The sequence below is a fragment of the Megascapheus bottae genome, chromosome 5, assembly GCF_031878675.1.
Source record: "Megascapheus bottae isolate mThoBot1 chromosome 5, mThoBot2.hap1, whole genome shotgun sequence".
In the NCBI taxonomy this organism is placed as follows: Eukaryota; Metazoa; Chordata; class Mammalia; order Rodentia; family Geomyidae; genus Megascapheus; species Megascapheus bottae.
The window spans coordinates 33,814,583-33,828,857 of NC_143513.1; the positions used below are offsets into that span (position 1 = coordinate 33,814,583).

The following is a 14,275-nucleotide window of genomic DNA, read 5'->3' on the forward strand; positions in this document are numbered from 1 at the left end:
ATTTACTTATTTTAAATAAAAATCACATATTCTGAAAATTAATATTTTTATTCTAACACAGTGAAATCTAAAGTAATGAAAATCTTTCAAGAAATCTTCTCAATTAAAGTTTTGTGCAGCTACTGAACAAACTGACTCTCAATACCTTACGGGAGGCAGAAGCATCTGCATATACTTTTGATATTGATATATTTTTCTCATGGACACAAAAGCCAGTATTTCTCTTGTGACAGTAGAGATTTTAATCAGAATGTGAGAACTAGTTCACTATAAAAATAGTAACAACAATAAAATGGTAAAGCCAAAGTGAATTATTATTACCATCTATTATGTTATTACATTTTTACAGAATCTTCATAGTTATGACTTTCTTACCCTATTGCAGGTGGGGAATCTGAATATTAGAGGGTTTTTCGGGACTTGCCTGAGTCCTAGAACTAAAGGCAGAAAGAGTCAGGCCTACCTCACACTTCTGTCCAGTCCCAACATCCTTTCACTCCATTGTTGCTTGTAGTGGATATGAAGGGCACACTACAAACATTTGTGTTTAAAACTGTCATTTTACTTTATCCAACTATCAAATCACATTCATTTCAACTTTCTTATCTCAGATCTAGGAGGGAAAATCGATTTGTTTTGCCCCATTGTGTAATCACATAAAATATAAATTTACATGCTACATGCTGAGATACTATGGCAAGAGTTACATTTAGAGGAAAAAGATTGTGTATCAGTAAGAAGAGATGACTCACTTCATATTTATTTATGGAGTTGAACAAAAATGAGGAAGGGTTTGAGGATATTAACTAACACCATGACAAAGGATAGTTTTTCATCTTCTTGTAAACCATAACTGGTATACTTAACCTCTCTTCCTATGAAGTCTAATCCTGTACCTTGTAAATCACATACTACATGAAACTGGAAATACTTCTCATCTGTCATGACATTGTGTACTTAACTTAGCTATCAGATTCCAGATATTAAGTGTCTTATGCTTTGGGGAACAACTCCTTTTTGTCAGTGTTATAAAAAGTTCATGAGTATAAAATAATTTTTACAATATTTGTACAATATTTTTGTACATATTTGTACAATAGTTTCTACTGTACCACCAGCACATCTCTCTACTTCATTCTCTAACCTATAATAAATCAACATGTGCAAATTTTAATAATATTTACTAGGTTTTATGGTAGTACAGTGTAAGATATTCTCACAAGTTATAGTTGTCAGCCAGATTATAATATCATGCCTTACATAACAATTTAAGTAACTTTCTTTCATATTATTTTAGGAACTTGGATATAAGTGTAAAACTCTACATTGCATGTCTATATTATTGAATTGTATTAACCCTATGAATGGCATTGATAGAAAAAATAAGTCAATGGCATTTACCCAATCGTCCAAAACAAGGACATAATAAATCCACTAGCACAACGATGTTCATTGCAGCACTGTTTACCAAATATGAAAGCAACCCATATGTCCCTCAGTTGATGAGTGGATCAACAAGATGTGGTATTTATACACAATGGAATTCTATGCTGTTTCAGAAAGAATGATATTACCCCATTTTGAAGGAAATAGAAAGACTTAGAAAAAATCATATTAAGTGATGTAAGCCAGACTCAAAGGAACTTAGGCTCAATGGTTTCCCTCATTTGTCATAATCAGTAGAAACCTTCGGCTCTACTAGCAGAGATTTACAATAGAACAAAATCTAGATACATAAGGCCATATAGTATGATGCTAAATGTAAGGACCTCCCGGATATAGAAACAAAAGCCATATAATGAGTGACTGTTGTCCTTAATGTAATATGTTATCTCCCATCTCTTTTGCTGTCCCTTGGTTATCTCATATTGTTACAATATTTCACCTTGTTATCTGATATATTTTATATATGCTTAATTGGTTATTTGAAATAGGATAGGGAAGAGGGGAAATTAAGATGAGAGGGGTGAGAGGGGGAGGAAAATGGGGACCATGACATGAGAAAGACTATCAATATTTGTGAAGTAATGTACCTTCTATCTAGTGAATATAATGTAACCCTTCTATTAATTATAATAAAAAATATATGAAAAAAAGAAAAAATAAGTCAGAATTTTATTAACTTTGCAGCATTAAAATGCTTTATATAGGGGCCAGGAGTTTGGCCTAGTGGTAAGAGTGCTTGCCTAGTATGCACAAAGACCTGGGCTTGATTCCTTGGTACCACATACATAGAAAAAGGAAGAAGTGGTGCCATGGCTCAAGTGGTAGAGCTCTAGTATTGGGAAAGTCTACGGCTGGTGCTCAGGCCCTGAATTCAAGCCCTAGGACTGGCAAAAAAATTAAAAATGCTTTATATAAAGTTTGAATCTTTCTGTTATATCTGTGGGTTTGAATATCCTGATCTACATTGATAATTCGGGACCAGATGCCCAGAGCCATACATTGGTGAACAAAGGTCCAAAACTGAGTATTTGCCAGAGGGCGTAGTTCCTGACTCACCCTTCTTCCCGCTACAACTTAACATAATTCTGTGAAAGTCCATAAATTATTGAAGAATGTAAATTTTAGAAATAAGCAAAAAACCATCATTGTTAGGGGACATCTAATTACTAAATAGAGAATCGAAGCAAGAAAAAAGTAGACTTGGCAATTCCCACTCATAGTAATAAAACTTGAGAACTCTTGGTTTGCTTCCTTTTTCACTTTCCTCACTAATTCAAATGAATTTTAAGAGTTGTAACTTGAAATCCTGCCATTAGCTCCATCAGAAATATTAAATGTTAAATAAAGGGATCTTTACTGACCATAAAATGAATGTCATTTACTATTCTAAGATAGAAATTACTTTTATGTGAATAGTAGAGAAATTGCCAAAAAAGCTATTTTTCCATCAATAGACAAATTAATGTGCTACTGGAAAAAGCATACATATTCTGACCTAATTAATTCCCAGAGCACCTGAATGTGAAAAGATTGCTCAGAACTGATGCCAAAGTCACTCCACTGTTGCCTACAAGTTGAGGTAGTTCTACTTACAGTTTATGTATAGATTATGGAATTTTGACAGAGATTCAGGAAGAAATGTTATTACTTCCTTGCAGATTTGAGTGTCGTGATTTCCTGAACACATACCACCTCAGAACATGAACATTTTTATAGGTATTCAGAAGTCCATCCCTATCTCTTCTAACTAGGGCATTAACAGAGTACAATTTCCTGTTCTTTTGATAAACCTTACTTAATATCTCCTTATTATACAAGCTAATAGTTCTCTCAATGCAGAAAAGGAAGAATTGTAGAGATCTTACTTGAGTGGAACCAAAGTTGTTGGAAGGACAAAGTGGATAATGACTCTAACATATCTAATGTAAATAACACAAAGAAGTATATGAGAGTAGACATCTAATTCTGATTGTTCTTTGTTCTCCTGTATCAAGAAAAGCAAAATGACATATATTGCTCTTTATGTTTGGCATCAACATTACCTGCAACATGCTAAATGGCAATAAAAGCCACAAAAATAACAAGTTCGTTGGTTACAGATAGTTCTTTCAAGTCACTTAATATATTTTGAGGTTTCTAAAGTGTGCATATGCTAGTGTACTCTTCCTAATTAAGTTACATGGTGGAATCATTCCTTTTTCTGAATGAAAATGCAAAATGACTTCTTTTGTTTTAATCTATAGGACAACATTTTTAAACTGGAGGACTCACATTTTGAAAATGGCCGTGGGAAGAGTCCCTATGACCCAAAACTTCTGACAGCATCTCTTCTAATAGGTATGTTGACAGCAATTATTCAAAATAGTGAAACTCTAATAATAAACAGTTACAGATTGTATGTTATTTCTTGTCTGTCCAGATTTTCTATTATTGGTCACTAGCAATTTTAGGAATAGAACAGCAGAAATGATAATAGTTGAAATATGTGAAAATGGAAAAGAATACTAAATGCTATTTTGACATTGCACTAACTTTTCTGATTCTTTTTTTAAATCAAAATAATTAAATAACATCTTTAAAATTGTTCTGGCACGAGCCATCCTGATTTGAACTTTAATTTTTAACTTTAGAAGAAATTGCTGTTGATTTTCACTTAAGGGAAAAAGTACTTAACAATTTTGAAAATAACATTTATTTTATTCTATAAATTGCAGTTAAGATCGGCCAGTGTCTGAAAAGCTGGACAAATTAATCAATACAGACATTGTAAATAGTGCAACAGTTAGCAAAAACTCCACTGGGATGCATCCTTCAACTCATTCTGATGTCTGAGATAGCTCCTCCCTCCTTTTCCTTTTTCTTTTCTCTCTGTCTCCTTTCCTTCCTTTTCTTTTTCCCTTTCTTTTCCCCCCTCCTTTTCTCCCTCTCTCCTCACTTCCTTCCTATTTTCTCTTTTTAAAAAATGTATAAAATTGAAAGCATAACCCTTGAGCTGAAGAGCTTAGGGACAGTGCCCAGGCCAGAGTTCAAGCCCCATGACCCCCTCTTACCACAAAAAAAGCAGCAGTTTCTACAATTTGGGTTTTATGTCAACTACTGGCTTTGGCTTTTCTGATTCTTGTGCTAGGGCTTGAACTCTGGAATTCTGAATGCATTATTCTTTTCCCATAAAGCTAGTAGCATTTGCAATTCAAAGCAAAACTCAACTTCTGAGTCTTTGTATTTTTCATTTAAAATTAAAATGAATATGATCATGCACTGTAAAAAACATAAAATAAATAAAATTGACAGCACAATGATGATGAACTTTTCTCAAATTTATGATTGAATTTTCAACAATAAATCTAGATTTTCAGAAAGCAATTTTGTTATAATCTGCTGTATAGTATATTCATAGACTTCCTAATATTCTTTAATAATTTTTTCTACTCAAATAACAACAAAGCCTACTCATCATACAGACAACTGGGTTAGCCATTCTGCTTTTGTCTAATGATTACCACTAATTCATATTCCATTAAGAAGAAAAGTAGTACAGCTTAAAATAACTTCTCTATTGCTATTCAAATCCAGACAATTTCAGTTCATTTGATCCATTTATACAGCAGTTGGACAAAAGTTTAAGACCTGTAAGAATTCAGCACACTTAGCATACTTATAATTTTCTTATTCATAGGTACAGTAGTGATTATATCTGGATGCCTTCCTCAAGAGTAATGCAGAAATTTGAAAATTGTCTTAAACAAAGGGGAGGAGCCTTGCCTTGTTCCAACTTGCAGCCCATACTTATTTAAATTGCACAGTGAATAAAAAAGTTAGGTATTCTTCAAAAACGCAAACACAGTCTGTGAAAGTGGGCCTCCAGCAGCTTTAGTTTGTGGTATGTTTCACAGTAGGGATTGGTTTGATTATTTATTTTAATATTCCATTGAGGGAGGATGATGACAAGTAGGCATTACATAGTTCCTATGGTATGCAGCCACACAAAGTCCACAAACAATGTGAAACTCCATGGTTTGGAGGTTATATTAGAATTTATTTGAAAAAGCTATATAGGCTTATGAAAAGGAAAAGAAAATGAAGGAATTACAGTGAGAGAAGGAGAGGAAGTGTGGCTGAGAAAGAACTATAGACATTTCAGAAAAGCAAGCTTTTCATGAACGTTTAGACCAAATAAACCCTATGTGGTAAAATAACTTAGTAGCTTTGGGAGACACAAAGTGCTAGTGGACAAGACTGGAAAAATTAATTTTATAAAATCAATTAACTAGAAGAATAAAGAATAAGGGGAAGTGCCTCTCACAGCTAATAAAATTGCAGAATACCCACAACACTTTTGACTCAAGAGTTTTAACTCTCTTACAAAGGTTGTTTCCTTCATAACTATGTTGTAAATTTTTCTTTTCACAGTACATTTAATTCCTTGCTTTGGGTTTTTCTTGGCATTTTGTGTTATACTGTGTTACATAGAATGCACACTAGTTTAATGGGGCTTTTGAATATGAATAGTTTCTAGCACACTTTCCAAACTATGTTATATACAAAGGGTAACAACAGCCATCTTGGAAGTATTCAGGCAGTACTTTACATTTCAGAAATAACTGCTAGGAAATCTTATCTTCCCATATAATTTGGATATGTCCTCTTTATTTCAGCCTAGAAGAGAGAAAAAAAGATCGTAGGTGGTTTCAGGCCGCTTATTTAACTGACATTGGGAAATAAAATTACAAGTTTGCTTCAAATCATCTGTGCACTGAGCAGATGGATCCTGGCAGTATGCACTTTTTATACTACCATCTCCAAAGACAAGGCAATTTCAGCCAACTGGAAGTTATAAATCTATAGGTCAGCTTAAACATTAATTTACTCAATTATCATGATTCAATATAACCTCTTTCCAAAATGGAATGGATTTTTAAAAAAATTAACCAGAGATTACATGAATCCACTTCCAAGTAAACATAATCCCTAAATTCCTCACATCCTTTGATACACTTTAAATATCTCAAATCAAAATTTTGATTTTGCAGGCTGGGAGTTTAGCCTAGTGGTAGAGTGCTTGGCTAGCTTGCACAAAGACCCAGTTTTGATTCCTCAGGACCACATACATAGAAAAAAAATAGCCAGAAATGGTGCTGTGGCTCAAGTGATAGAGCTCTAGCCTTGAGAAAGCCCAATGACAGTGCCCAGGCCCTGAGTTCAAGGCCCAGGACTGGCAAGAAAATTGATTTTGCCAATCACTTTAGTAAGGATCATTTTGTCATCTGAATTGTTTTGGAATATATTTTTAAGATAACTATCATTTCTATGTGTTCTTTGTGTGTGTATGGGAGCTTGAATTCAAAGCCAGAACCCTTTACTTTAACTTTTTGCACTCAAGACTGGTACTCTATCCCTATAGAAAAACCCTCACCTTGTTTATTAATTGGATTTAAGAGTTTCAATTATTTTTCTGACTGATCTGGCTTTGAACCTCCATCATCAAATCTCAGCCTCTTGAGTAGTTAGCATTACATTTGTTTGCCAATAGTTACTAGCTAATATATATATATATATATATATATATATATATATATATATATATATATATTGGACTGAAGGGGTTGTGGGGCTTGAATTCTGGGCCTACGCACTGTCCATGAGCTCTTTACCTCAAGGCTATCACTCTACCCCTTGAGTCACAGAGCTACTTTTGGTTTTCTGGTGGTTAATTGGAGATAAGAGTCTCATGGAATTTCATGCCTTGGCTGGCTTTGCACCATGATCCTCAGATTTCAGCCTCCTGAATACCTCAGATTATAGGCATGAGCCACCAGCGCCTGGCTCTAGCTAGTATTTGTATGACTTTGAAATTTCTTGATTAAAGATGGCCGTCACTTCTCAGAATAAATGCCAGCTGTAAATGGAGCACAGGAATAAAATCCAGTATTTTTCACATGAATTAAATACTAGCTCACATTTTCATGATGTGAAAGGAGCAGTCAGTTTGAGAGAATTTTAATTTCCTCACTGAAATCTTTTCCAGGCAATGGAGGACTAATAGTTTACCAATATTCCATTATTATGAGACATTATTGAGGTCTATTTTAAAGGCCTGGAATTTTTGCTAAGGTTTTTTATCGTCAAGCTGGAATTCTGTGTTGTGGCTCGAAAAAACATAATGTGACATTAGAAAATGCTCTCACTGTATATTTGAAAAAGCTGGGTACTCCCTAAGTTAATTAATTATGTTTGAGAAAATCATTTGAGCCTCTTTGAAACTCAGTCCTCTCCTATCTAGAGTGATATGTCATTCTAATTATGCTAGCTTTTGTAAGAATTAAAGAAAACAATGCAGCTCTGAAATACAATTTTGAGTGTTTGCACATGTCTGGAGTCCATAGATGTGATGTAGAAACAAAACCAACTATTAGCAGGAGCTTCCTGTGAGGAGGCTGAGATAAAAATTTTGTGCTTTATAAATTTTATGTTATTAATTTTGCAACATATGCACATCTTTACTACTGAAGTAAAAATATTTTGAAAAGAATTAGTAAAACAAGCTAGGGTACTATATTAATTGATATGGAAAAGGAGCTCAATAAATGTAGAACTATGTCCACACATCTCAAAGTTAAGTATATTTATGTATGTATATATATTCATGGATGTGTATGTGTGTGTGTGTGAGAGAGAGAGAGAAAGAGAGAGAGAGAGACAGAGAGAGACAGAGAGAGAGACAGAGAGACAGAGAGAGAGAGAGAGACAGAGAGACAGAGACAGAGACAGAGACAGAGACAGAGAGACAGAGAGACAGAGAGATTTTGATCTCTGGGTTCTGATGACTACTCCATGAGTAGAATTTACTTAAAAGTGTTAACATCATAATGATTTATGTGGTCTTGGTTTGGCATGCTTCTCACCTGTTCTATTAATGCATCGATTTCATAAGAACATTTCTCTTCCTCCCCGCCCCCCTCACCACACCCTTCTTAGGAATTCTAATCTGATACATTAACTGATCTAAGGCTCATTCTTTTCTTCTCCTGCTTCTTCTCCTTCTCCTCCTTCCCCTCCTCTTTCTCCTTCTTCCTTCTCCTTCTCCTCCTTCTCCTTCCACATCCTCCTCCCCCCTTCTTCTTCTTCTTCTTCTTCTTCTTCTTCTTCTTCTTCTTCTTCTTCTTCTTCTTCTTCTTCTTCTTCTTCTGCTGCTGCTGCTGCTGCTGCTGCTGCTGCTGCTGCTGCTGCTGCTGCTGCTGCTGCTTCGTTTAGAGATTTGTATTCAAGTCTAAAGTACATGTGAACTTTTTTTAATATTTGTTTCTCAGGAAACTTGGGGTTAATATACTTCATAAGACAACTTTTTTTCATCGAAGTAAAGAATGTTTTTCCTAAAAACAGATTTAAAAATTAAAATTGTTAAGGAAGAATCTTAGTGCAGTCATAATAACCAGTTTCGGCCTTTTCACTCTAAGTGGTTGGTTTTGTCTGTCACCATTGGTGTTTTCTAGTCTAATACATTATTTTGAGATGTCAAACCATCCATATGATGGTTTTTGTGCAACTATGAAAGATCTTGTTTTACAAGAGTATCCACAAGCACTTTTTGATGCATGTAACGATTTTGTGGATATATAAATCTACCATCAATTTAATAGAATTGGGCAAAGGATACCATATTTTACCACCGGCCTATTAGTATATGTAGAAAGCTCAAACATGTGCATCACATCCATGACATCATTTATATCAGGCAGAATAATATTTACTAATATATTGGATAAATAAGTTGTATTTGGGTTTAGAAAATGATCATTATATTATGCACAAAAATCAACATATAATTTGATAACTTTATGAATGATATGGAAACTATAAAGTAACTTTGACTAGGGAGCATTTAAAAAAACGACAAAAACAAAAACCTGAGATTATAAATCACGAATACCAAAATTCTTTAAGTCATTCGGTATACTCACAGGCCCTGACCTATCTTCAGCAGTTTGTAAAAGTATTTGAGTGTATTTATTTTTATGTGCTCCTGTTGACATATTTCTATTCAAAAAGAAGTAAATGCGAGTATGCTATTTTGATATCTATATTTTAACACTTGTACATTCAGACAAAAATAACAAAGATGTTATGGTTTATATGAGGCAAACATTCCTAATAAGAATCCCTATAGAAACCCAGTGGAAAAAAATCTTATCTAAGTTCTAGTTCAAAGAGGCAGTTACTGCTATACAACAAGGATAATATTGAGCATAAGTAATAAATATCCAGGGAAAAATATTTTCTAATTTCTGGTGCAAAGAAGCAGCTACCATCATTCAGCAAGGATGATATTGAGCATGGATTATAAGTGATCATTGCTGCCACCTAATCATCTGGACCACTCTGGCTGGAGAAAATCACCTTTTCTATTGCCAAGAAAGGTAATTGGGTGTAACAAAATTTTCGACGCTAGAGGCAATCACTGCCTCTATGGTAGCCTTCCTTTGGTTAAAAAGTTAAGTCAATAGCAATAGCTCTTCTGAATAATTCTTCTTTTGTCTAAATGAACTTTCTCTCTGTTGTGTAGAAAAATAAAAGCAATCTCTTCTTCCATTTAGTTTTGTGGGTTTTTTTGTTGTTGTTGTTGTTTGTTTTTGGCCAGTCCTGAGCTTGGCTCAGTGCCTGAGCACTATCCTTAGGTTTTTTCTCAAGGCTAGAGCTCTACCACTTGAGCCACAGAACCACTTCTGGATTCTTTTCCTATGTATGTGGTACTGAGAAACTGAACCAGGGTCTTTATGCATGCTAGGCAAGCACTCTACCACTAGGCCAAACTCCCAGCCCCTCCATTTAGTTTTGATGGTATTGACTTTACCAACCTCTTCTGTGAATGAATAAAAAATTAGAAAAATATATAAAGCAAACAAAAATAACAGATTACTTTCTACATCCAAATAACAATTTCCATGTGAAGATTATCTCAACTTCTTCCTGAACTATTTATATGCATAATAGCAACCATAATTGCCTTTACTCTTAAAAAGCTATCAGAGCAAAAATGATTAATCAATAACATTCTACCATTTTTCATAATACTCTACTGGGCATACTCAACCTAACAGTAAATTTATACTCTGAGATTAAAATGTTTAACCTTCTCCTTTCTAATAAAAATGACTTGGGAAAAAATACTGTTAGACAATTTTATTACAAATCATTAATGTTCTGTACCTGCTTTTATTTTTATGTTTCTAATCATTGGATTAAATATTGTTATTTTGGGCTGGAAGTTTAGCCTAGTGGTAGAGTGCTTGCCTAGCCTGCTCAAAGACCCGGGTTTGATTCCTCAGTCATACACAGAAAAAAAAGCCAGAAATGGTGCTGTGGCTCAGGTGGTAGAGCTCTAGCCTTGAGAAAGCCCAAGAATAGTGCTCAGGTCCTCAATTCAAGGCCCAGAACTGGCAAAAAATCATTAATTCATTCAAATAATCAAAAAAAATAGTACTTAAGAGTAGTGTAATTAATGTGGACTATTATTGGTTCTTTGTTATTTTCTTTGGAATTGCAGATAAATTATTTCACTTTATGTTGGCAATTAAGTGTTAAATGGGGAAAATAATAAGTACTTTCTGCTCCAAAGACAGAAAACATAATTTTACAAACTTCCATTTATTGAAAAGTGGTCTGATTTATTGTAAAAGCCTTAGAATTAAATGAGCCTAGGTTTAAATATTCACCTTGACTTGCTTAACCTCTATGCTGTGAAAACTTGGAATTCTTGAGTTGTAAAACTAGTATGTTATTATTTAGGTCATGGATTGTTGACATAACTATATGAGAAAATTTCAGTCTAGTACCTGTTTGCCTAGAACAATAGAAAGTAAAACTCCTTTTCCTACATTTCTTCTTTTCTTTTCTTTACTTTCTCACTATATTACTTCTAATATTAACCCTTAACTGAGTCATTTCCATTTTGGTAAAACTATATCCAAAAGTGGTGAAATCTTGATCCACAATAATTATGACCTAAGTTTGCCAACATTTCCTCTTTGCATATCCTCTTTGTTGTATCCAAAGGATCTGAGGACCTGTACTGGACCTATGTGTATACTGAATAAGAGCTTATATCAAATCAGAATTCCTCTCTTGCTAGATAGCTATAATTAAAATATTAAAAAATATTATCAGGGAAGATAATGACAAGGAAAATATTGCTTTTTTTCCCTCTAATTGATAAGTCTCATTACTAGCTGGGTTCAGGTGGCTCACACCTGTAATCCTAGATACTCAGGAGGCTGAGATCTGAGGATCATGGTTTAAAGCCAGCTTGGGCACAGAAGTTCATAGACCCTTATCTCCAATTAACCATCAGAAAGTTGGAAGTGCCGCTGTCCCTCAACATGGTTAAAAAAAAAAAAAAAAGTAGCCTTGAGCTAAAGAGCTCAGGGACAGTGCCCAGGCCCAGTGTTCAAGCCCAAGGATGGACAAAAACAAACCAACCCCCCCAAAAAAAACTCATTACTTCATATACAACTGGAAAAGCATGTAGAACATTTAATCAGCACTAAGAAAATTGATACATGGGATTTTTGTTGTGATAGTTTATTAAATAAGATTATTACTTACACATTACTTTCACACATTTATCCAATCCATATATACTATTCATTGTTTATATTTTTGAATACTGCATATTTGTCACTGTTTATAGTGGAAAAGAATGAAATAAAAGGCTGTGGACACCCACAGAGAATCAGATTTTACTAACCTTTTCAAGTTTTGTGTTCATCTGAGAGCCTGACAACATTTGAATGAAAATGTGCTAACATTCTTTCAATACAGATGTAGGATGGAATCTGTGTAGCATTGGGTAAATGACAGTTGTCTTCTCACTGAAATCATGATGCAAACTTTCATTATCTTGTTCTTTTTTTTCTCCTTGCCTTCAGTGAATTAAGTAATATCTGTGTGGTCTTATTATTTTCCCAATGTAGATGGAGAATTATACTCTGGAACTGCGGCTGATTTTATGGGGCGGGATTTTGCCATCTTCCGCACACTGGGGCACCACCACCCGATTAGGACGGAGCAGCACGATTCCAGGTGGCTTAACGGTAGGTGACACATGCAAACCCAGGCATACACGTTACCACTGTACGAAGTCAGTAGAGAGCTCTGCATTCATAGGGTACATAAACGACTTGGGGTTTAGTATGTTGTAAAGCTAATGGTGATGACTTCATGGCTATGGGTGTGAGAAAGTTGGGAAAAGGACAAAATGGAGAGATTACACATTCAGGAAATACTTGTTTTGTGCCAAACTCGAGGTTCTCAGTAGTTAGCTGCGGAAAGAAAGAGATCAGGTCTGGAGTTAGGGAGGGGGGCAATGGGAAAAGATAAGATGACTTAGCTATCCTGTGTGACAGAGATGTCACAACAAATCCCATAGAACAGTACTTTCTCCTCCCCATCTCTCTTATTCCAGAGAGCATTAGAGAAGGTACTGAACATAAAAAGAAAAAATTGTAATAACAGCATATTAATACTGCTCTTAACATTTCAAAGGAGTTTCATAAGGTTTCACTTGATTCATTTGTACATTCATTAGCTACTTCTGTAGTGGTCCTTACAGTATCACTTCCTTACTTGATAAGCAATATGCAGGTCTGCCTGCAATCTACTGAAATAAAGCTGTTCATCCACCATTCTTCCATCACTGAACCTTTTCTTGTCTCGCTGGCTCTTCATTAGTGAGCATGAAGATTACAATTCACCTATATTCTTGTTAGGGTGCTTGATTTTCTCATACTGAATTTCTGCCACACTTGTTTTATTTTACTGTTTTACTTCCAGAAACTCAAAGATGACTGAGTCATTGCTATTATTCATTACTTAATTATTTAAAAAAATCACACATCTGCCTCTAAACCTCAGTGAAACAAGGAGATCATGACTTTTACATAACAATCTTTGTTCAAGATTGACCTCATGCTTTAAAGTGACTATTCAAACATAAAGCAGACCTCAAATTCCCTCAATACACATCTCTTTCCTCTTATAACAACAATTTCTAACTGGCCCATTATTTTTCATTCAGTATGGATCTCACTTTTTTCACCTGACCTTTCTGCCTGGGCTCTTGTTATGAATAAATTCTTTTGATTATTCTTACCTCTCTTATCCAGGAGTTTTCCCCTTGAACTCCTAACCTCTGACTCCAAAAACCAAGGTATGCCACAATATTGTCCCATGTTTACGTTTGGAGTCTGGCTAGGAATTCTCTACTCAACATTTTTATCCACTTTGGACCTGAGTTTCATCTCTTAGTCTGTACTCATAACCCTTCTTCCAAAGGTCAACAATGTCTTTTTCACAGCTTTTAATCCAATTTCATGTGGATAATATCACCTCCAGACTCAGCCTCCAGCATTTACTGCTGCCAATTACCCATTTTAATATTTTTCTTTAAATTTGTGCTGATACGGAATTGTCTCGTGCACACTTGACTTTTTCTGCTCACGGCAGCTGCTCTACTATTTGAATTCAGCATTTTGATGGTTAAACATAGAATCTCTCAGTTTTGTCTGCCAATGCTGGTTTCAATTCTTTATTATCATATCTCACCCTGCTGATTAACTGAAATTGCAGATGTAAGCAACAGGTGCTTGACTTACTTCCCTTATTTTTCAAAACATTCACTTCTTGAGCTGACTGATTTTTTGCTCTCCAGAGAAGTTTCTTCTAAACTTGATGTTAGCCCCGTATTGCTAATTTCAGTGTAGAATAAGCTTCATATTTGGGGAAAACAATGTCATATTCAAAGGATTTTGAATAATCTGTCTAATTACATCCCTTA

At 34.7% G+C, this 14,275-nt stretch overlaps 1 protein-coding gene across 2 annotated transcripts in view; it reads left to right on the plus strand.

Moving 5' to 3' along the window:
* Nucleotides 1-14,275, plus strand: part of Sema3a (semaphorin 3A) — a 415,318-nt gene that overhangs the window by 321,347 nt on the left and 79,696 nt on the right. For both annotated transcript variants that reach the window (XM_090332888.1, XM_090332889.1), the window contains 2 exons: nt 3,690-3,783; nt 12,414-12,533. In XM_090332888.1, coding sequence (XP_090189014.1) covers nt 3,690-3,783; nt 12,414-12,533 — 214 coding nt within the window. The remainder of the gene's footprint in view (nt 1-3,689; nt 3,784-12,413; nt 12,534-14,275) is intronic.